General features: G+C 42.1%; 2 protein-coding genes across 2 annotated transcripts; one reads left to right on the top strand and one right to left on the bottom strand.

Annotated features, from left to right (window-relative positions):
- Positions 1 to 428: 428 nt before the first annotated feature.
- On the bottom strand, positions 429 to 13050 carry LOC117532605 (voltage-dependent calcium channel beta subunit-associated regulatory protein-like). The gene is made up of 11 exons (XM_034195962.1): positions 12946 to 13050; positions 12581 to 12748; positions 9394 to 9465; positions 6698 to 6843; positions 6256 to 6317; positions 5984 to 6146; positions 5727 to 5907; positions 5541 to 5642; positions 4569 to 4767; positions 4246 to 4450; positions 429 to 4162 (listed from the first exon to the last, which is right to left on the bottom strand). The coding sequence occupies exons 3-11, from the start codon at positions 9439 to 9441 to the stop codon at positions 2305 to 2307; spliced, it is 2964 nt and encodes a 987-aa protein (XP_034051853.1). The 5' UTR covers positions 9442 to 9465; positions 12581 to 12748; positions 12946 to 13050; the 3' UTR covers positions 429 to 2304.
- Positions 13051 to 15757: 2707 nt separating this feature from the next.
- Positions 15758 to 21967, top strand: LOC117532606 (midnolin-like). The gene is made up of 7 exons (XM_034195963.1): positions 15758 to 17214; positions 17325 to 17412; positions 17844 to 17906; positions 18396 to 18905; positions 19183 to 19288; positions 20274 to 20519; positions 21332 to 21967. The coding sequence occupies exons 1-7, from the start codon at positions 16988 to 16990 to the stop codon at positions 21493 to 21495; spliced, it is 1404 nt and encodes a 467-aa protein (XP_034051854.1). The 5' UTR covers positions 15758 to 16987; the 3' UTR covers positions 21496 to 21967.
- Positions 21968 to 22233: the final 266 nt, after the last annotated feature.

The following is a 22233-nucleotide window of genomic DNA, read 5'->3' as shown; positions in this document are numbered from 1 at the left end:
CCGGGGGTTTGTCGTCGGATCATAGAATATCAAGAGCTGCTGCCGCTCTGCTGCAGGCGGTGTGTCGTCACAATCAGCCAGTCGTCTGTTTTCCAGCGAAGCTCTTTGTTACGCTGATCACATCAGTGGGAGCTCTTCCCCCCCCCCCAACCCCCTTTTCCGCAGCCAGGCCCATCGTCAGCCCCTCGCTGGGAATAGATCAGAGAGCAGGTGAGTCACAACTCTGAGGGAGGGAGGGAGAGAGAGAGAGTAGTGCTTCCCACGTCAGCAAGGTCGACGGAGAGATTCTCCGTTGAGCAGGAGAAATTATTGTTTCAGTGTGATTGGTTCATCAGGACAACTTAGATGAATCTGCCGTCATGACGGTTTCACACAGTACATCAGCTTACGTTTAACACATCACAACAGCATAGTCACAATTGGATGAGTCACTTTTTTCCACTTTTTTTAATTCAGAAAAGTGTTCAGTCCAAAATGTTTGTGCCTCAGATGGTCCCACATGGTCTGGCCTTTGTCAAGCCTGAGATACATTTGAATTTTCTGCACTACTTGTTTTACAGTTAAGCAGATGGTTCAGCATGAATGAGGACAGAGACAAGAGTTGTATTACATACATGTACTGTAACCCAGGTCTGTGTGAAAAAGGGACAAGCTGTGCCTACTCTCAGTTTCCCAGGTGACATGTTCTCATGTTGAAGAGATGCAATTTGACATGAATGCAAAACGAATAATTACATTTGACATCCATACTGGCAGAGAGAGAGTAGAGAGAAAGCTATTCACCCTGTGATTTTACCATGTCAAGACATAATATCAGAGTATTACCTAGAGGCTAGAGTTGCTAGTATTCTATCTTTTTCTTAATGTCAACAGAAAAACAAAACCAGCAGAGTTTCAATGTCTCTCTTCCCTAGCCTAGTGGCTCTCAGCCCATTGTTTTACCATTGAGGACAATTCTTTAGAAATGGATGACGCATATTTTATTTATATTTTAAATGTTTAATTATTTTGGGCCCTTTGGTTCTAAGCTAACGTTACTTGAATGAGGCTTTATAGTGCAATTTTGGAGAAACAATTTGTGCTATAGTTCATATTTATCATGTATGTGATTCATTCAAAAGTAACTTAATATGGCGGTGTATAAGAAATGAAGAATGACACTCAATCCAGAAATGTGGCCCAACATTTATTATTTGAAAAGGAATAATCTCTATCAGACATTGGCTGCATAACCTGATAGTAGGATGAATTAGTTAATGTTGTCTTTTTGTGGCATTTGTTGACAATAAGACCAACATAGGATATCACCAGACTTATGTTTCATTTAGTAACACGGAGTAAATAGTCCCATGACACTGCTACTTAGTTTCAGCCTCTTCTTTCACAACCTCAACTCTCTGTCACTGGACCAGCTGTCTCCAGGCCTGAGAGGCTCCTGTGTCCCCGTTAGTATCATCTGTCAGTCTTCCCTCCCCGAGTCTCAGCAGTGAAGCAACACTTTGCTCAAGCCCACGGAAGCTCCTGGATACCGCCTCCTTAATTATGATAAATAATGAAAAAGACTAACCACAATTCTATAAAAATAGATTAAATATGGGTAAAAAAATTCTGGATGCACATATTTTCACTGTTGGCATTATAGTCTGGGTCTCCCATCTGTTTTTAATTAAGATATAGAACGTGTATTCTCCAGATCTGCTGATATGGTGTTAATGAAAGACCACTGAATTACTGTAATGATTTCGTTTTTTTAACATGGTCGGTATTCTTCTTATCGCCAAATACAGAAACCGACAAGAAGGACACTTGCGGTTATGGTTTTAAAATGAGAGGAAACGGGTGACGGAAACTCCATCATGATCTTTCTTCCCATCAAAGTGCTTTTGTTTTGAAGATAACACTGTACAGTATCCACATACACATTGTTTGGACATAGAGTAGCATGCTAAAAAGTCACAGGTAAAAATATTACATTTTCTAAAGATGGGTCTATATTTCAAAGCTATGTAATGAATGCATTTGATTTTAGGAATGGATACCAATAAAGAAAAAGGGTGCGTCACATAGCGTCAGTGGAAATAAAGGTCTGAATGGAAATGCGGGTAGAGACTGGCCTTCAAATAAATAAGTAAACTTCCCTCCCTCGGGATATCGCTGTGTTCTTGAAGATTTTCCTAAATTGTCCATAGATTGAACAAGTATCTAACACATGATGACGTTCAAAGTGCGTTAGACAATTTTCCAGTCTGTCATCTTGAGATGATATGCAATACAAGTTAAAAAGTAGATGTTATTGTTTACCGGTTATATGGGGCTGAAGCCAGGGGAGGCTGTGTGAGAGATGGTGAGCGCTCGCTCTTTTGCTCCCTGGCCGAGCTTCTCCGCAGAGCGCAGGCCGCCGTACAGCCTCTCCTCCACCGACACAGCCAGCTTGTCTGCCAGGCTGCTCTCTGAAAGAATGGCTTGACTGCTGTTGTTGTTTCTGTTGACGGCTCTGGGATCCATGTGGCTCGTCTGTGTCGTCACCGTGCTCACAGACTGGCTAGTTGTGCTTTCTGTGCCTTTTCTTGTAGAGGCCTGGTTGCCCTCAGCAGTCGACTCACAGCGGCTCTCTGTCACATCAGTGCCTTCTGAGGTTGTATGGGCTTTACTCACTGCATCGTCCCCTGCGGCTCCTTCACTGGACAGATCTTTGTTCTCTGTGCTCTCATTCGCTGCTTCCTCACAGGCTGCAACCTCGCTGGCTTCTTCATCAGCGGCGCTCGCAATGCGTGAGAGTGTGCTGTGATACCTCATGTCCAGAGGGTAACTGGCACTGTCACCTCTCCTCAGTGGAGTGAACCTCTGCCTCTCCAAAGATGGGGAGTACCTACCCCCAGCGCCTGACCCTGGGTCGCTATATTGCTTGTGTCTCTGCCACTGTTTGCGGAGGTGAACTCTGGACCGGTGCCTGGAGCGCAGCGGAGAATCCTGCTGGTCAAAGCGCGGATCATGGCGGAGGAACTCGTTGAAAAGAGCATCCGTCTTCTCGTCAATGCTGTAGTCGCGGCGGCGGAGTCGAGGTTTGTGAGGACTAGAGGATTGTGGGATCTGCTTGATCAGCGGAGACATTAACTGGGGTTGTGATTCTGAAAGTTTCTGAGGGTGAAGTGATTTCAAAAGCTGAGATGGTTCTTGAAGGGTGACCGACTGCTTTCGAGTTTGAGATCTCGCCTTTCGTTTCCCCTCTGTCTCCGCTCTGTTGGCCGCATCATCCTCCAGCTCCTCCTGGAACAGCCTGGCCTCGATGCTCTCGCACACTGAGCCTTTCCTCCCCGAGTTGGTGAAGAACAACCTTCTCTCAGATGCCGTCTTCCCTCTAGAAGTTCCCGGAGTCCCAAACAAGCGCATTTCCTCAGGGTGTCTTGATGGTGCTTCAATGGAAGTGTAACCGCTGTCCATCTGGAGGAGCTTCCGGTTCCCTGCCTCGCTCTCTCCTCCAGCTCCACTCCCCACCTCACTGTCCCCACCTGACGCTCCTCGGATCCCACCCTCCATCATCCCTCTGTCCCCTTCTCCCTCATGCTCATCGTCCAGGTCTTGGGACAAGCAGCTGTCCAGGCCATAGGGAGCTCCTGCACCCCCAAAGGACGAGCTGCTGTCGGCATCACTGCGGATCGACTCCCGGTCTGTGCTGCTGTGGTCTGAGGAGGCGTATTGTTCTAGAGAGGCTCGCAGGCTCCAAATGTCTCTGTACAGGGAGGGAGGCGCCTCCGAGCTCTCCTGGCGAATCATGAAGGAAATGGATGAGCCCGAGTCGGTCCTTCGTCTGGCCTCAGCTCCAAACACCATCTCATCTCCGTCATCAACCTCGGCCTCGCTCTTCTTCCTCACATCTGATGTCTTTGTGTCTTTAGTTGCTCCAAACATGTCTTCAGATCGTCCCTGTACAGCAGCTCCTGCACCAAACAAGTCATCTACCGATTCTTGTTCGTCCCCTGCTGCTTCTGTCTTGTCCCCTGCTGCTTCTGTCTCTATAACCGCACCAAACTGTGTTTCTTCTTCTGTCCCATTCACTGTGGTCTCCTCTTGCCTCGGCGCGTAACTCTCATTTGTTTGCGAACAGAGATCCTCTCTTCTGCCGCTGCTGCCACCTACCTCCACCATGTCCTCCAGTGTTACCCTGTATAGATGAACAACAGCCCTTTAATTAATGACGCTGGGAATGTAGAAGTGCATGTTATTGGATTACAGGAAGGCATGTACCTGCTGAGGAAGACCGAGGACATGGGTGCTGTGTCGGAATGAGACAGAGACTCTGCAGAGAGGGACTGGAGACCACTGGTCTGGATAGGGGACTGTGGGAAAGAGTCCATGACCTCGTCTCTGAGAGATGAAGAGTCGTTTTCGGTGTGATCCGTGGTTTCACTTGCTGCTCTCTGCCTCTGGAAGGGCCTTCTCTTGGGCGATCCTGGTAGAAATTCACATACAAAATAGTGACGTTTTTCACAATTTCTTTATCAAAGCTACTTTTGAAGACATAATCAACAAATGTAAGCTACTGATTGATTTATAACATGTATTCAAACCTTTGGCATCCAGGCTGGCAGCCCGGTGACTGCTGTCAAACTTCCACTTCCTGAAGTAGGGCCCTGCTCCCTCCAGACTGGCATGGCGCCGCAGTTTAGAGAAGAAATGCAGAACTGAAGTCTGGCCTGTAGCTTGAGTCAACTCTCCTCTCATCCCCCTTTCGCTCTCAGCCTCTGCCCTGTCCCTGAGAGCCTCCATCTGACAGAAGAGATGAAGGGAGAGGAGGATGGAGAGAGGTGATGAGACATTAAGGAGGGGTTGAGGCAGACAGGCTGAGATGAATGGTGACTGGCAGAGGCAAATCCCACGGGGGACAGCAGTTTGTCATGTTGTCACTCAGCTGCAGTGAAGACTGATGTCACAGTGCATCAGTAGGTCTGAGCCTGTGGCAGCTGCTTTTCACAACTCTATTTGTCCACGATACAAGCGGATCAATCCTCACTGAGGAATCAACCTGTGTGTGCCCGGCCAATAAATGCATGCTGTTAGAAAACTGTGAAATCAACGCAAATTGGTCATTTTAATCTATGTATTAGTAGCCTACAGTTGAAAATAAGACTCATAGCTAAATCTGGCAAATGTACATAGTGGACTCGAGTGCTCATGTTAATATGTGCATTGTCCCTACTTAAATAAATAAACAAGTGCCCAGGATGAAAATACTGATTTTGACTAAGAACAAAAAAACATAAAATCACTCGGTATGTCAACCCATGATGAAGAAGCAATAAAGACTCAACAGCTCGTGGCTCTGTGAGGTTATACTTGGCCACAGCGTCACTGAGAACCACCCTTGAGCTGATCAGGACCAACTTAGTCAACATTGCTCTCCGAAGAGTGATGCCGCTAGCGTGCTGAAAAATGTACGTGTCTGATAAAATAACTATTTCATAACTGTCAATTAAAAGTGAGAACAATTAGAAACTCACTGTCTGGGAATGTGTGTGCAGTGCTTTCATGGCGGATGGTACCTGTCTGAGGCTCTGGTCCAGGATGGTGGAGTGGTGCGGGTCTCCTGGAAGACCTCCACTGGGGCTCTGTCCCACCCAGTCGGGGACTCTCCTCTCATTGGGCTGGAGGAAAAGAAATCAATGCAGGTTAGAGAGGAGAAAATAAACCTGGTTTGTTTTGAGACAAATCACTGCCAGTAAAGTCACCTGGTAGATGGCGAGGGGCAGTTTGGGGGATGCGGTCTCATTGATGTTGACGGTGCTGCTTTCCGTGGAGTCACACTCCATGATGGTGAGGATCTTCAGGTCACATGGTGACGGAGGCAGGTGGAGGTGAGTCAGCCGGGCCTTCTTCAGGTGGTGGAAGTCTCCCTCTGTCAGAGTGTATCTGTAACAGAGTCAACAAATCTTCTCATCTGCTTCCAGCTCATCAAAATATGAATGTATCGTCTGTTATACTGTACCTGCGTCCTTTGTCCTGGGTCGTCTTCTCCTGTTCGTAAAGTGCAGATTCATTAAAGGAGACTCTGCGGCCAGTGGACCCAGTGGAGACAAATCGCTCCGACTCCCCATCGTGACAGCTGGCAGCTGAGAGAGCGTCTGATTCATCCAGATGAATGGTGATCTCTGAGTGACAAAGAGGACAAGGCCGAAGTGAGGGAGAAAAATAGCATTGGTGACGACAGTGGAGGAGAATAGATGTATGTATGAACTTAAGAAAATACACATCTCTGACCTTGGGTGGGCTGAGAATCCTCAGCATAAGTCGTGTTTGTCTTCTCAGGGTCATCGCTCGCTCTGAAAGTGGAAACGATTTTTACTCTTTGTCAGTGATTGAAAAAGCATTCAGCTCTTCAGTAAAAGAACTCCATTATAACTCCAAGTTCTGCATTGACCTAAGTCAAAGTATGTCAAATCAATTGATAGACAGTACTTACATGAAAAACTATAAGTTGAAAATAGTTTAGTTAACTAATCGATTTAACAAGCTAATTATTTCAGCTGTACTTGTGTGTGTGTGAATATATTTATATATGTATGTCACTAACTAACCAAAGCTATCAGATAAATAAACAGCTACTGTTTCCTGTTCAGCACAATGGACAGGAAACTAATCCACTCTGTCACAATCACGTCAGCTGCTGTGATGTTTGCAGAAGAACCGGGCCTGCACCCACCTGGAGTAGCGGCGGCCGCCCATGCAGCAGCAGTGGCAGAAGAGGAGCAGCAGGGAGAGCAGCACCAGCGTCCCCCCCGCAAAAACACTCAGCAGCACCAGCAGCAGCACATAGTTCTCCACCTGGCCCGCTGACACAGGCACATCCTGAAGAAGAGCAGCCAGGGAGAGAGGTTAGGTACATTTAATCAATACAGTACACATGTGGGTTAACCCTACCTAACCCTAACCCTACAAATACTAAAACATACTACATCATTTAATCTCTGAATGAACCAAAGATCAGGTAATCTCTCTGAGTTATTCCCTTTTTTCTAGCATTTTCTCTGCGAATTATTAGTTTTTTAGCATGAATTTTTAATAGTGTATCCCAAAGTTGAGTTTATCTGGCATATACTGGACCAGGTATGTTCTCTCAGCTTGGGTTTAGCATGCTTTGCATTGCAATGAGGCTTCTATGGTCAGCATATCTGCCGGGTATAAAGATAAAGAAATTGCACACCAACCAGTTTTCCATCCTACCCTACCTCTTGTGAGATCAAGGGACTACAACTTTTATGTAGCCTGAAATAAATAAAGATTTACCTTAAAACTTTAAAATAGAACTCAGCATTTCTTTGCTGACAGGAATATAAATCAAATACTGACAGAAAAAAATAAAAACCTGTGTCACCAAATACCAGTCTTCCAAACCTATCTAGCTCAAACCCTGGTACTCTCTGTAGTGTGTCCTGTTTAGGTTGCACAACATCAATTGAATTCCCATTGCTTGTGTTTATTGGTGGAGCTCGTAACTCATTCCTTTAATAGCACAATAAAGGAGAGGCTTACATATCTCTGTTGTCATGTTTAGTGTGTTGCTGGCTGTGTTAGTCCTGCTGGGACAATAATTGATTCTTCTCCCTTTGAGTTTCGCAGCATTGAGGAATCTCTTTGTCGCATTACGCTGCCAGCTAAGCGCTATAATATTTAATAAGAAGTGGAATTAACACTGAAAGACTTTCTTAAGTAACTGCCTCTTCACAGTCATTCTTACGCACAGACACACACTTTCTACTCTTTCTGATTAATACCCTCAGTCTTGGCTGAGTGAGCTTGAGGATGCTAATCGAAACGTCAGCGAGACTCTTAATTCAATCTCCTAGCTCTTCTCAATGAGGGGGAAACGAAGCCTCCGCAGGCTAAAAATGGAAATCGGAGGAGGACTGAGGACGCTCATGAGCAATCCCCACACCAGACTTTCCTGCCTCTTCTTCCGATGTCAGTTTCGAAAGAGGGAAAATAATTGGGCTCTTTTCACCGTCACAAATGGAATATTCATCTATTGCAACATTTAGAGTTACATAAGATACCAAAATGTAAAAAGGCTGTCATTGCGCATGGATTTAAAGGAAACTGAGTACTGGAAAAACTCCTCACTGAGCACACACAGACCTTTAGATGAAGGCCTCACAGGAGCAAGGAGGTCTTTACAGCAACAATCCAAAGCCTGCTGCTGACTGGACGAACAGACACTGCAACCCCTCCTCCTTAATACTCATTAATCCGGGTATACAGAGTACAGAAAATACAAATTATATTTGTATGTAATTCTTTCCTGTTTTCAATACAAACTCCAAACATATTCAATTTAAAGCAGGATATCCTCATAACTGAAGAAGATGCAAATAGAGAGGTTGACATTTTAACTGAAAAGATAATTTTCTGGCTATTGACTAAAGGAGGTGTACTACAAAACTAAAGGGCTAAATAGCAAGATGGCTGGTTTCATAGCGACTCTGCTGCTTTCCCTGTAAATGATAAAGGTATTTCTGTAAAAACAAAGCATCAATCAATCTTTGTCAACCTCAATCTCAATCCAACAGTGAGAAAGTCGCTACGCAGAAGAGGGAGTGCTGGCGAACAGAAGAAGCTGTCATTTTGTACTAATAAAACCAGAAAGGGTTGGTGATTATGTGCATCGGAGCAAATGAAAACATCCTTTTTATCCTCTTTTCATTCAACCTCGAACCTGCTTCAGGCCTGAACATGTTTAACTAAGTCCATGACGCACGCACGCACGCCCACTTAGATATTTGTACAGCCATTAGAAGTGGCTATGGCCTACATTTAGCTGAAGCCTATGGGGAGATTCAGAATGATGTGTATGAAACTGTGTGTGTGTGTGCGTCTATGTAAGAATAACAGCTCCATCACGGCACACCTTGATACACTCACAGCACACACACATGGTTTGTCAGAGTGTCTGTAGCCTAATGAAATCTGCTGTTTTTACAAGCTCAGCCAAACATGAAGAACAACACAATCAATCAGCGGGAGCAGCAAAGCCTCTCGCCAGTCTTTATGCCATGTTTTTCACACACACTGTTGAGTCAAACAACAGTCAATTGTCTCTCCCCACAGACAACCTTAACTGTCCGATAATCACCGTCGCTGGATCAGATTCCCCCCCCACACTCTGTTTCTGAGTCAAATCCTCTTTAGATGCAGATCCAGCTATCCCCCACTACAGCTTCACCTGGATGTGTAATACCTGTTACTAGAGCCATGGGTGGTGTTAAATCGCTGTGTCTACCTGCTGTGGGCTGCTTTTGGCTGAGGTTCCATATCCATGATGTGCTGTTGACGAGTTGTGGTTTGGACACCAGCTAGTGTGTGTGTGGTGTGTGTGTAGTGTGTGTTGATAGTAGTACTCACAGTGGAGTTCTCAGTCAGACTTGTCAGAAAAGGCAAATCATTGCTCATGGTCCAGGTCAGCGTGAGTGAACCCTGCAGAGGATGGAGAAGGTGAAGTCAGACAGAGCTGCTGCTTCTTTCTAGATAACATTACTATTTATGTTGTTTCAGGAAAGGCAGCAGATTTATGTTCTTATTGCCATTCCTCTTGGGTGTTTTGAAATTCCTTGCAACAGCCCTGACTAGGGCCATGTTTGTTATTAAGTTAGATGATTTGCAAGAGGCAGGGGCTACATTTATTTTTATTTAATTGAATCATTTATTTAGCAGGGACAATGCACATTAATGAGCACTTAAAACAAAAAAATGCAATTTTAACTTGGAGCTAATTTCCATCCGCAGTCCCTCACATAAAACATTTAAGAACATGACAATTACACACATAGCAAAAACAAATACATGATGTGCAAAAGAGCAAGAGCAGCATACACGAGTATTTACCACATGGCAGTACAATCTAGCAGCAACGACATATAAAGTGCAAGAGATGATACAAGAGATACCTAAAGTGCAAGAGTTACCCCTGTGTTAAAGTGCATTTAGCTGTACTTGCACATCTGTTTGTTTCTCAACCATTCTTTGAGTTGATCTTCAAAACTATTGAGAGTGGGACAATCCTGTATCTGAGTTGGGAGGCTATTCCACAATGAGCTGCCTTTAACGGATCGGACATTTTGTCCAAAAGTGGTCCGTCTACGGTGGCCAGTCCATGTAAACATTTATAAAAAAAGCACATACTTTTAAAAGACTTAAAATTGTCAAAACTCAAGAAATTGTGTTTTTCAAGGATGGACAGGAAGTGGTCGTATGAATATGGCTTTCTGTCAAACACCTTGATAGCTCTCTTGTATAGCTGTTCTATCGGTTTCAGGTTTGTGGCACAAGCAAACGACCAGTTTGTAAAACAGTATTCAATGTAGAATCATGCAGTGGAAGTACTTTAAGTTTCATTAACCATTCCTTACCCACCTCTTTCAAACTCCAAAAGTTGTAATGATAGCTTTCTGTTACTATTTGGATGTCATCAGAAGAACAAAATGAAAATATTCTAAAACTCTTTTGACTGGCTGAACAGTACTCCTAAAGAAGATATACTGATTGTCTTCCTTACATTGGTGTACTGCCCCTTTAACATACCAAAGTCATGGTTATTATTGAAAGATGATTGAATGAGCCTCCTTTTGTTAGCCATTTTCTTTTGGGAAGTCAATATAATGCATGTTGATCATCGCTTCACATCAAAAACGAGACACACCAAAATCAATAAGAGACATAATATTACCACAAATAGATGCAAAATTACCACAGAGGTTGAGATACCAGAGAACTAAAAATAGCCACATAATTACCAAATAGAGATGCAAAACTATCAAAAAGACGTGTCCTTGAATGTGTGGGTCTTGTTCGTATGAAGGAGGTGGGAGCACTTTTCCCAGGGTCCCATTGTCTCATAATCACCCAAAGTTACATAAACTCTTGTCCTGAATGAGTTACACACACACACACACACACACACACACACACACACACACACACACACACACACACGAAATAACCGAGAATATCTCAGCTCAGTCTTTACACTTTCTGTAAAATGAGACTGTGAGACGGAGTTGTTTGGTAAAAGGAGGTGAAAGCCTTCGGTTTATAATCACTTGCACAAAGCGCAGCTTGTGTAACATCAGCCCGTGATTGCATTCCTTACACAGACCGGTAACACTGCCGCACATTCCCTCTCCATGTGAGAGTCATATTGTATGTAATATCTCATAGAAACCAACAGCTAAAGGTAACAAGGACGAGGATGAAGCTCTGAATAGCACACCAACAATAGAGACCCACACACACTAAGACATCATGTTGAATGTTGGTACTTTCACCCTTGTTTAGCAACAGAACATGAACGTTTAAAATATGGTTGTTGTTGTAATCAGATAGTAAGGCATGTTCCTTATTAACAAACAATTATACACATTCCTATGAAGACATATTTACCATTATTACAGCTTTTACAACTATTTTTAAGGCTTCATATTTACTCATTCTATCCCAGCCGACATGATTCGGGACTTAAAAGTAAAGTGAATTTTTAATAAATGATTTCAGACAGCTGTAGCCTTAAAACAATTCTGCTTGATTTTCTTTTTTTAGACACGGCCATAGTTTCCCCTCGAGACAGATGTTGTGAAAACATCTGTCTTCTTTCTGCAGTCTGAATATCAAACAGTATAATGGATAGAGGCACCTAGCATAAGACTAAAAATGGTCTCTTTCATGAAATGGTACAAGGTCTCATTTGTAATGTTCTTTCTTGTTACAGCTCAATAAAATCACTAAACTTTGGTGAATTAGTGGCTTTAAAAAAAGAATACCTGCAATTAATACAGTTAGTCAGTCATGTCTGTTTCCTTTTATGCATGTCTAACATGAATATAATAAAAACTATATTTACCCATGGTGCGCCACCATAACAAACTCGTGCTGAGAAACCAAACCGTGCTCAAACCCACATACCACAAATATTAGGAGATAATCCATCTAGAAACTGCAGCCATGACATTATAACATCTTAAATATTTCATAGTGTCAGTTTATGACTTATAAGAGAAAATAAAAGGAGAATTGTGTGTTGATTGCATGTTTGGCAAATACATTTTAAGATTATTTTTATTCAATGTTTTTATATTATTATTATTAGGCTATTATTATTGTTATTTTAATATCTGCCCTATTCATTATGTCCTATTCTGAAAAAGAAAAGTGTATCCTTGTTATAATAGGCCTAGGATAAAATAAAAATGAAATGCTAGTGACGTTTACCAACTTGCCTTCTAAGCTTCGCAGACAGGTGGAGAAAAAAGAAACCCGCGTGTGTTTGTGTCTGTGCGTGTGCGTGTTTGCGCGCGCGTTCGTGTCTGCGCGTTCGTGCGTGCGTGTTGTGTGTCATGACATGTTACATCCCCCCACATCATGTCTCTCTTTAGCAGCAGGCAGACAGATGGAGACAGACAGACATCCACATACTTCCATCCCATAAGTGCACAGTGAAAATGCCCGTGGTGTTTACACCCTTTCGAGCAACGTCAGTAGTAAAGTGCATGGCGGGGGGAGGCGGAGGAGGGGACCGGAGGATGAGCTGTGATCTTACGGTGAAACAGGTGGTGTTGCAGCAGCGTCCCTCCGCTCTGCAGACTACAGGGAGCCGCTGCAGCCGCTCAGCAGCAGCAGCCTCAGCATCAGCAGCAGCATCTCCCTCTCTCCTCCGAAAACCCTCCGATCAGGACTGTCCCACATCTCTGCTTCGTGTGTGCTCAGCCTGCGGGGAATAAATCACGACCAGTCACTCAGGAGGAACCCTCATGTGCCAGCCAGTCAACTCTCACTAAATCACTGCGATTAACGAGCTGTGGTCACCTATTTTACATATGTATATATATTTCAAAATAAAAATGCTAGGCTACATATTTCACTGTGATCAAGCCTGTTGGTTCAGGGGAAAAGACCCACACTCACCCGACTGTAGAGTCCGTGTGAAGCGGTGATCCACATGCAGCCTGCTCCCTCTGCATACTTTAATTTGGGCTTCAAATACAGACTGTAGTTATGAATGAAACCTCACGCGATTAGACACACCCACCGCCCTCTCCCTACGCACCACGTGACCAGCAGTGATGATGATGCTGGTGATGATGAGAGATGGAGGAGAGAAACTCATTCACAGCAGATGCCCATCAATGGCAGCTGCTGACGGAGCGATTGGTTGGTTGTCTAGTTGATTAATGTTGCATAGATTCAGACATTTTATTCAATATTTAACACGTTTACATTTGCTGCGTTCGAGTCTGTCACTGATGCTTTGTTTTACGACACACATGCACGGGGACAGATGGGTGTTGTAGACGTGTTCTGTAATCTCACGTTTTACCACCAGGTGGCAGCGTTGCACGGTTGTTTTCTGGTTGATAAACATAGAGACTACAATGAAGATCCTCATACAGCTTCTTAAATAAAGTTCGAATTTAGTAGAACCCTTCAAAATAAGATAATTTAACACGAATACGAATGTTTCTCTAATGAAATGTGAAAGATATCTCATTTTATTCATTTATATAAACATATAGCCAACTTTTGAGTGATTTGGTAACATGTTCATCGACCTGCACTCCATTGTGTAATGTAATCATTTTTATTAGTCTTATTTAACATACATAAGGTTTTTTGTGTCCTAAATCACTGAACTACATATTTATTAACCATAGTATGCAATCCAATTGTTCCTATAAAATGTAATTAAACTTTTCTTTTTTTTTTTTTGTAATTCCTTTTTAATTTCACGAGTAACCTATCAGTCAATTGCAGTCCAATAGGTTAAATGCATGGATCTCTTTGCTGTTTGCAAAATGAATGATGTCTTAACTTGTTTTACTGATGAAAATTAAGTTAAGTTACACCCAGATATGTATACATTTTTGACGGTTGAATTTTAGATGCTGTCCATTTAGGAATGTAACCACATGGTGTAACTTGAGTGGCCTCTCTTGTCTTGTCAGGCTATTCCTGTACATCTCTGGGACATTTGAACTCTAAGTCTATTTTCCACTTGCCTAAAAGGGTCTCATTAACTCTACTTGCAGTAAAGTCTCTTCAAATATTTGGAACATAAACACACCAAATGGTTTTCAAGGACTTTTTTCATACACTTTTTTTTTCATACACTGGAAGAAAAAACTGTTCCCACTGTATGCACAATCTCTGAGAAGATATAGCCTTTGGACCACTACATACAATTCAAAAAGATATGTTAAATGGATTGGCATTATAGGTTTAATACTATTTACTACACTACAATACTGCAAAACAAGTCTAGTTGATCAATACTGAGAACAAAACAGGATCTAAAACCTATTGTATTGGAAAGTATACTAAATGTTGTAGCTAAATGGAGACGATTTGGTTTTTTAGATTATTTTACACACGTCTCTTAGCATATACTGTCAAACCTTATTTTGTGTAAATGTCACTAAGATGTGACTTTGAATTGTTGTACTGCAATTTACAAATGTACACTGATTCAACTAATAGGACTTCTTTGGTCAATTAATTTCTATACGTTCAGTGAACGTCCATGGATAGGTATGTTTGTAGTCCTACATAAGAGAATAAAACAGGAATTGCTCTGAAATATCTTTTAAAGTTATTTTTGAAACGTCTTGGCCACAAGCAAAACAAATCAAGCCTCTTAAAGGTGATATAATGGCACAATAACAATTGTGGAAATCCCACCACTTCTATATTCTAAAAAATATATATGTCAAGGTTGATCATTCTCATTGATCAAATTATTCAATTTGCTAATATTAAACTTAAATGCCTAAACAATCTGACTCCTGAAGATCTCAATGACATGGTGATACCTCTTTGTGTTTTAAGATCTGTGTATGGGCAACATTAGTCCATGCTCTATACTTGTTCCAACAAGAATAAGCATTTTATAAATATATAAAAGCATTTGGTGGTTTGCTGTAAAGAGCTAAGACAATGACCAGGAATTCATTTGAAGCTTTTTCCATCCCAATTAAGGATCCAAAGAAATGTAATGAAGATCAGTGAAGAGACATTTTTCTCCACCTGTTTTTATTAATGCAACAGACAATGTTCTCAGTCTATCAATGTAATTCATATTGAAATACTCAGGACAGATTCTTGACGTACAAATGTTTTTGTCTCTGAAATTCCATAGACTGTAAGGTGCAACATACCGGAGGACTGGGACATCTGGGAAATGATGCCAGGAGAGGCTGTGCAGGGGCAAGAGGAATGATGTGTGTGTGCGTGTGTGTGAGATTGTGAGTTGACGTCAGAGCTGCGTCTGTGCATGCTCTGGAGAGCAGGACATCCTGTGGAATTGTTCTCAGCGAGGCCCGAAGAATGTAAAGCAGAAACCTCTCCCTTCTCGTTAGTCTCGGAGAAATGTTGGAGTGGCACGATGACATCTAAATGCTGGAGAGGAATGAGGGCGGGAGAGGCTAAGGGAGGGAGAAGAACAAGATCTTCATTAAAATCTTACTGTGTTCATCAAGTCTCTGAGAAGGTGCAGAGAAAGACTGTAAAACAATTGCGTGTAGGCTTCAGATTAGGCTTCAATTGTTGTTTGATTTTATTAATATGCATGGCTCCCCTTTTTCTAGAGCATAGACTATATATATAAACATCAGAAAAAGCAAGAGATAGAAATGGAAATACTCAGCTATGCAAAGCACAACAGAAGTGTAAAAGAGAATGTTGATATTTGCTTTGCAGTTTTTGTCACTGTACAGGTTTTCAGACAGAAAAGACGCCATGAGGCAAACATGTCTGCAGAGAAATGAGTGTGGGTGTGAGGAAGGGAGGTAGGTAGGTGGTATGGGATAGGAGTGACGCAGGCTGGATAAAGCGGGGGTGTTGTGGGTGTAGCTATTTTTAGCCACTGTGAGGAGACACATATTAGCTGCATTTCTTTGGCTTATCCCAGCTTCCTGCGTCACTTTACTCCTGGCTTGTCTTCTCTCCACTGAGAGTCATGTGACAGGTGCAACCCCGAGATCCAGAGGTGGGACACGAATACTAAGCAGCCGAGGATGAGGAAGACTGCAGAGAACAAAGGGTGGATGCTGTCTGCGAGTGTCTCCTCCCACAGGCTGAACAGTGAGATTATACCGCATCCAGAGATGTGCTTGACATATAGCCCACTGAATTTCCTCTTAACCTGATTGAAATATAAACATATTTTACAATATAAATTATAGATGATGTGTTATTTGGACATCTATTTGCTTAGCTGATCCTAATTAGTACTACAATATATTGTTGTCAACATGTTCAGCTACTAAAATGTCCCAGAAATGTGCAAAAAACATTTTAATCATTACAATTGATAGTGATTATAGATGTCGAGTTATAGTTGTCAAGTTTATAATTCAACTCAATAATTTCAATATCACCCAAAAAATGTGTTTTGTCTTCTTGGGTAATAAAAATTAGGTAAAGTGTGTATGGCTGCACAGATACATGAGTTAGTTTGCAATAACATTAAAGGATTAAAAGAGCGTAAATGGAGAAAACCTATTCAAAATACCACAATAGAGTCGGTCTGTTTTGCTGGTAAAAAGAAGGTAAATATTTTTGACATGAAGACATTCTGTACAAAATGTTGTATCTGCTCTGCAGATTGCATCATTTATGAATGGCAAGTAAGGATGTTGATTGGATGATACAGTTAGACGGGTCTCGAGGTTCTTGCTGATTGGCTGTGTGGTCGAATGGGCGGAGCTTGTAGTGACAAGGGCTGTGGTGGTTTACGCTCGGTGGAGAAGTAGTGCTGCGTCTGTCAGAGCTAGGAAGGGAAACAGTTTCAATCTGGTTAAACCTCTCTGTTATGTGATTTTTTAAATATCCTTTTCACACGGTCCACCAAGGCATGAGGACAAAGAGTTAAAAGAGCAAAACTGTTGCATCTTGCTCAATTCAAGCGAGCAGTCTGGTTTTACATTTGGACCTTTCAAATAAAAAAAGCTTTATGGAGCAGCAGCGGGGCATCTGTAGCTTCACCCCGGGTGGGTCCGCAGGCTGCGGGACTGGGGTCTCCACCGGTCAGCCCACCATGCGTTTGTGCATCACCTCGACCACCGGCAGCCCGGTGGAGCTCACTGTGCCCCTGGGAGAGACTGTGGAGGGACTGAGGACTCACATCTCCCATAAACTTAGACTGGAGACTAACAGAATCGTCCTTCTGTTTAGAGACAGGTGAGTAATTTCTCATGTTGAATAAAAGACATGTTTCTCCGTCAGTTCTCTTTGGTATTGTGTATGCTGATTGTATATTGCATGCTGACTGTTTAATGTGTATATGGCAGGCAGCTGACTGCAGGCAAACTGGTGGACCTGGGTGTAGCAGATGGAAGCAAACTGACCCTGGTCCCTGCCATTGAGGCTGGTTCAGCGGTAAGTAGGCCGGTGTACATCTCACCAGTGGAGGAAAACTAAGTACACATTATAGAGTATGGTACTCAAGTAAAATATTAAGGTACTTTACAGCTATATTTATTTTCTGTTACTTTGCATTTCTACTTCATTTCAACTCAAGATTGGTAAATGTTCCTGTTGTCTGCTCTACATATTAAGTTACTTTGCAAATTAAGATTAACAATATAATTGACAGATACATTATGTATTAAGATAAGACTTGATTGATCCCTTTCACAAGCTACTTTTATTATCTAAAGAAAAAGGCTATATAAAAAATTCACAAATGCACAAACTGCAACATTAAATCACTGCTTCTTACACTATGGAGAAACACACTGCACTTACTTCATGAACACATTTAATCACACTTCATTTAGTGATGTCATGTTGATATTTGTGTACTGCAGTGCTCCACTGCCAGAGCTGAGAGAACCATAATGGACGTCTTGGAAAGTTTACCAGAAATCAAGGTAAGATAAACGTATTTTCAATGCCATTCTGTTATCAACACTTGTTGAATGCATGAATGAGGCGTTTTCTTCAAAGAACTCATTCTGAGGAAGTGAAGCAGCATGGTTTTAATTGAACAGCTGTATGATTGAGCTGTCAGGGGAAAAGAAAAGCCTACACATTCTTGTTTTAATGTTTCAAGGATGACATGCATACACATGCAAACATCCTTAACAAAGGCATTTCACACCTGATTACTGACAGTCATACAGAATCCTCCCCACACACAAACATTTGAAGACATGTAATTCAATATTTCCATGTAGACTGAAATGTTCATAAAAACAAAGTGAGTTCAGGAGGCTGTGCTGTTAACAGATACACCATGCTGCTCTTCTGTTTTGTTTCTGACAAAGTCGTTTCCTTGCTGTTGCCACAGTATACATGAGTGCCAGCAAAACCTTAAAGATTGTACATTTATCTCTGAAGTAACTTTTTCTATCCTGCAGATCAGTGACTTCCTGTCTGGGCGCTCGCCTCTGACCATCAACCTGGGAGTCGGAGCCCAAACGATGTATGTGCAGCTCCAGCTTACTGCACAGAACGTGGCCGATCTGAGAGCTGGGGGAAGCAGTGAGCTTCAAACTGACCTGCCTGCCGCCACCATGACGAGCCCCCCTAACCCCTGCACCAATACCCCAGGATCCACCTCACCTGTTTCCCAAACATCAAAGTCTTCTGTCTCCATGTCCTCGATCCAACTGAGCTCTCAAAGACACACAACGTCCTTTAATTCAGCAGCTCCCCCCTCCCACTCCCTCACCACAGCTCCTCCACATGAGGCCTTTACTCCCCGCTCAACACACACATCTCCTTTTGTTCTTTCAACCCCTTCTTTGCCTTCTGGTTGTCCACATCCCAGCTGTCCAGCACCAACAGCCACACCGGTCTGTCCTCCTGCTCCAACCGGCTCCATCCCTGGACCCCACAGCCCAGCGCCAGCCTCCACCTTCACAGAGGTTAGCTCTATAAGTCTACTGCTTTAAATATGTGCTTGTCATTATCTTTAAATCATGTGATTGTGTATTACCATATGTCGATACCTGATTTCAATGCAATATAATTAAATCGTAGGAAGAGATCATAATCAAGTTTTGCCCTGCCCTTATTACAATGCTTAGTCATAGTTTCACCACTATGCCATAACAAGCTGTTCCAAATATGGTCTTTTTAACAGTTATAGTTTTTACCCCTAGTAATGGATGGTAAAAAACATGTGTTCTTTCTGTTTTACAGAGTAATGTTCATGCCTCATCCACGTCAGAGCTGTGTAAGCAACCAGGAGCTGTCATAGAAAGTCTTGTGAGCCACTCTCCAGGTGTCTTCTCCGGGACTTTTTCTGGTAAGTGAGTGAGTTAACATAACAGCGCAATCATTTTCCATTATTTTAATTGAGATAGACAGAGAATAATATCGTATAAATCCCCAAAGGGAAAAGTGTCACAGAAGTGCTGATAGGCCTATAATTGAAATCCCAATTATATACAATAACTAAACATAGACAATAAATTAACTTAATTGTATACATTAACCATGAGACTAAAGATAGGGAATACTCTTTAGTTATATAAACTGTACAATGATAGTGTTATTTTGTATCCTACATTATTACTATAAGTCAAATATATAATCTTGTATCCTGCAAGGTACAGAACTGTCCTTCGATATAAAAACACAATTAATTTCAAGGAGGGCAGAAATGTAAAAGTTTTGTAATATTAGCTCAATTGTGTTTTCTGGGCGTTCAACTAACAATTATATTCTTTAATTGAGGTATCTGCAAAAGCTGTTATTGATGAGCTGATTAATAACTTGCTTATGAAATAGTAAAATGATTATAATAGCCCAAGAAGAAGTGTTCAGATTGCTTACTTCATTTGACCAGCTATTTAAAATATCTTCTATTTTATGAAAAAGATGAGCAGCTAGTTATTACATTTGAGCAGCTGGAAGAGTAAACAGATAGTTTTTGTTGGCCTAAACATTACTATACCAATTATTTGAGTATTATATTGCTTTATCTTAATCCACTATTGTTATTGATGCAGATCCAATGTGTGCAGTTTTCTTATTCTCACTTGGTATCGAGCGATAGAACTATTAACGAAGCACTTTTATACTAATAAAGGACTGGCTTTTCTAAAGCCAGTTGAGTAGCACTTGAAATGTTTTTGCTCTATGAAACCTGATGTACTTATATGATTCTATTTTCTTCAAGTTGTATTTTGTTGGACGAACGCACTTATTGTAAGTCGCTTTGGATAAAAGCGTCAGCTAAATGCAATGTAATGTAATGTAATGTAATGTAATGTAATGTATCCCATCAGGCTCTCTGGCCCCTTGCAGTCAGACCGGCATCAGCCATTCTCGACGAGGCTTTGGCATCATTCTCCAGATCCTCCAAGACCTCCTCAGAGCGGCCTTTCTCCACCAGGGGGCTCAACCTGCCCCTCCTCATCTCCGCTGTCCTAATATGAACCCTCCTTTCGGCCCACTGCTCACAGCAGAGCAGCCAAGCAAAGCAAAAAGCAAAACACTGGTCACCCAGAGGGCAGAGCACAGTAAAACCCAAGGTGATCATATGATATTATACACTTGAATACTGCATGATTTGCTGGAGGCTGCATTCATAAATACATCCCCTTTTATCCATCTATGCCTGCTACTTGATGTTATTCCCTTTATCTCTGCCACATATTTCCATTACTTTGCTTTATTTTTTTATTTATTCTCCGTTGTACTAAAATATATTACCTGAAGATATACCGACCAGGAATATATGTAAAAGAACGACAAAGACAGATTAAAAGAGACATAAAGCAACTACAAAAATTGCAAAACAACCCTCAAATTAGCACAATAAGAGGGCAGTTCAACCACATAGGCACACAATACAATCAACTAAATTGTCCACTAAGGGGCATAAAAGACCAAAAGAAACACAACATGACTATAAATAAATACAGAACAACTACAAAGAGACACAAAATTACTACCTAGAGACACAATATGACCAAAAAAGGTACAAAATGATCGAGATAAGAGGCACATGTACCTGGGTATACAAAAATGACCTAAAGAGACACACAAAGAAGAGCCATTATTAATCCTGCTTCTATTGCTTTTGTAAGAGAGATGGGCCTTTGCCTGTCTGTCCCATGGTCTGCCCCCAGGGGCCCATTGTCTCATAGTTCAGCCATGCATGCTTTATAATTAATTTCCACTGGGAGTCAGTGTATACAGCACTCTCCTCTTTACTCTTCTACAACTCAAACTCAAATATCCTGCATATACATAGATGTAATTATTTACACCAGAACATACCAACCAATAACGTTCTCATTGTGCAGCATGTCTAACAAATTGTTATTCCCCCCTATTGCAGGTGAGGAGAGTCCCCCCTCATGCTCGTCCACACACGAGAATCAAACATTGCATTGTAAGCTGGAGCACCTGCAGCACTTGATGCTTCAGAGGCGTCTTCGCAGGCGGACTCGCAGGAACTCGCAGACGTCTCACCCATACCAGCACCGTCACCATCGTCCCTAGTCTCCTGCAGGGAAGATATCCTCTCACTGTGATCGCTGTGGCAGCTTTCTGGTGTCAAAAGAAGCCAATCTGTAGACCAAAGCTGACCTCTGAACTTGTGGACTTGTTTAAGAGCAGCAGACTGAACGTTGTCGCTATTTTTACACTCTGAGCAGTTCTAAAGAATGTATTTCCAAAATGTCTGTGGAGCATGACTCCTGTGTTGTCCCTGTGCCGAGTATTCATCTGAGTCTGTCCTTCACTGACATCGCTCTCATTGTCAAGAAAGGTTATAATATACATTTGGGTGTTTGTACAAAGCGTACTATGTGTTTGTTTATTTCAATGCCTTAAATGTCCATGTCTTGAATGTAAACTCTATGTTTGGTTCTGTGCCGAGGATGTTCCTCTTAAATGTTTTACTTATGCAATATATAAAGTGTAAACACAAAGAAGGGAAAAGAAGAATAAAGAAAAACCTTCAAAACAAAGAGTTGTCTTTGTCAAGCCCACTTTTGAGGATGTGTGCTGACTAAAACGTTCTGCACACATGACTGCGATTGCTGATGTAAAACAGGGTTGGTTGTGTGTGAGGCCTGCAGAAATGGGTGATCCTATTGGGCCAAAAACCCCAAAACACAAATGAAATCAGAATAAAAAAGAGAACTAGACCAAAGAGCGACTCTGAAGGTCATGACCAAATCCCCCCCACACACAAAGGGGAAGAATCATCTGGCTGTAGACCTGAATGTAAATCAC

Source organism: Gymnodraco acuticeps, unplaced genomic scaffold (assembly GCF_902827175.1).
Source record: "Gymnodraco acuticeps unplaced genomic scaffold, fGymAcu1.1, whole genome shotgun sequence".
Lineage (NCBI taxonomy): Eukaryota > Metazoa > Chordata > Actinopteri > Perciformes > Bathydraconidae > Gymnodraco > Gymnodraco acuticeps.
Note: the sequence above shows the minus strand (reverse complement) of the source record. Positions and strands in the feature narration are given on the sequence as shown.

What these genes read in the sequence shown, in the direction of transcription:
- LOC117532606 (XM_034195963.1), top strand. Translation starts at nt 16,988, where the DNA reads ATGGAGCAGCAGCGGGGCATCTGTAGCTTCACCCCGGGTGGGTCCGCA. An exon ending in CCATTGAGGCTGGTTCAGCG is followed by an intron (nt 17,413 to 17,843) that starts GTAAGTAGGCCG and finishes TGTGTACTGCAG; the next exon opens with TGCTCCACTGCCAGAGCTGA. An exon ending in AAAGTTTACCAGAAATCAAG is followed by an intron (nt 17,907 to 18,395) that starts GTAAGATAAACG and finishes TCTATCCTGCAG; the next exon opens with ATCAGTGACTTCCTGTCTGG.
- LOC117532605 (XM_034195962.1), bottom strand. Translation starts at nt 9,441, where the DNA reads ATGAGCAATGATTTGCCTTTTCTGACAAGTCTGACTGAGAACTCCACT. An exon ending in GGATTCTCAGCCCACCCAAG is followed by an intron (nt 6,147 to 6,255) that starts GTCAGAGATGTG and finishes TTTGTCACTCAG; the next exon opens with AGATCACCATTCATCTGGAT. An exon ending in TCCTCGGTCTTCCTCAGCAG is followed by an intron (nt 4,163 to 4,245) that starts GTACATGCCTTC and finishes TCATCTATACAG; the next exon opens with GGTAACACTGGAGGACATGG.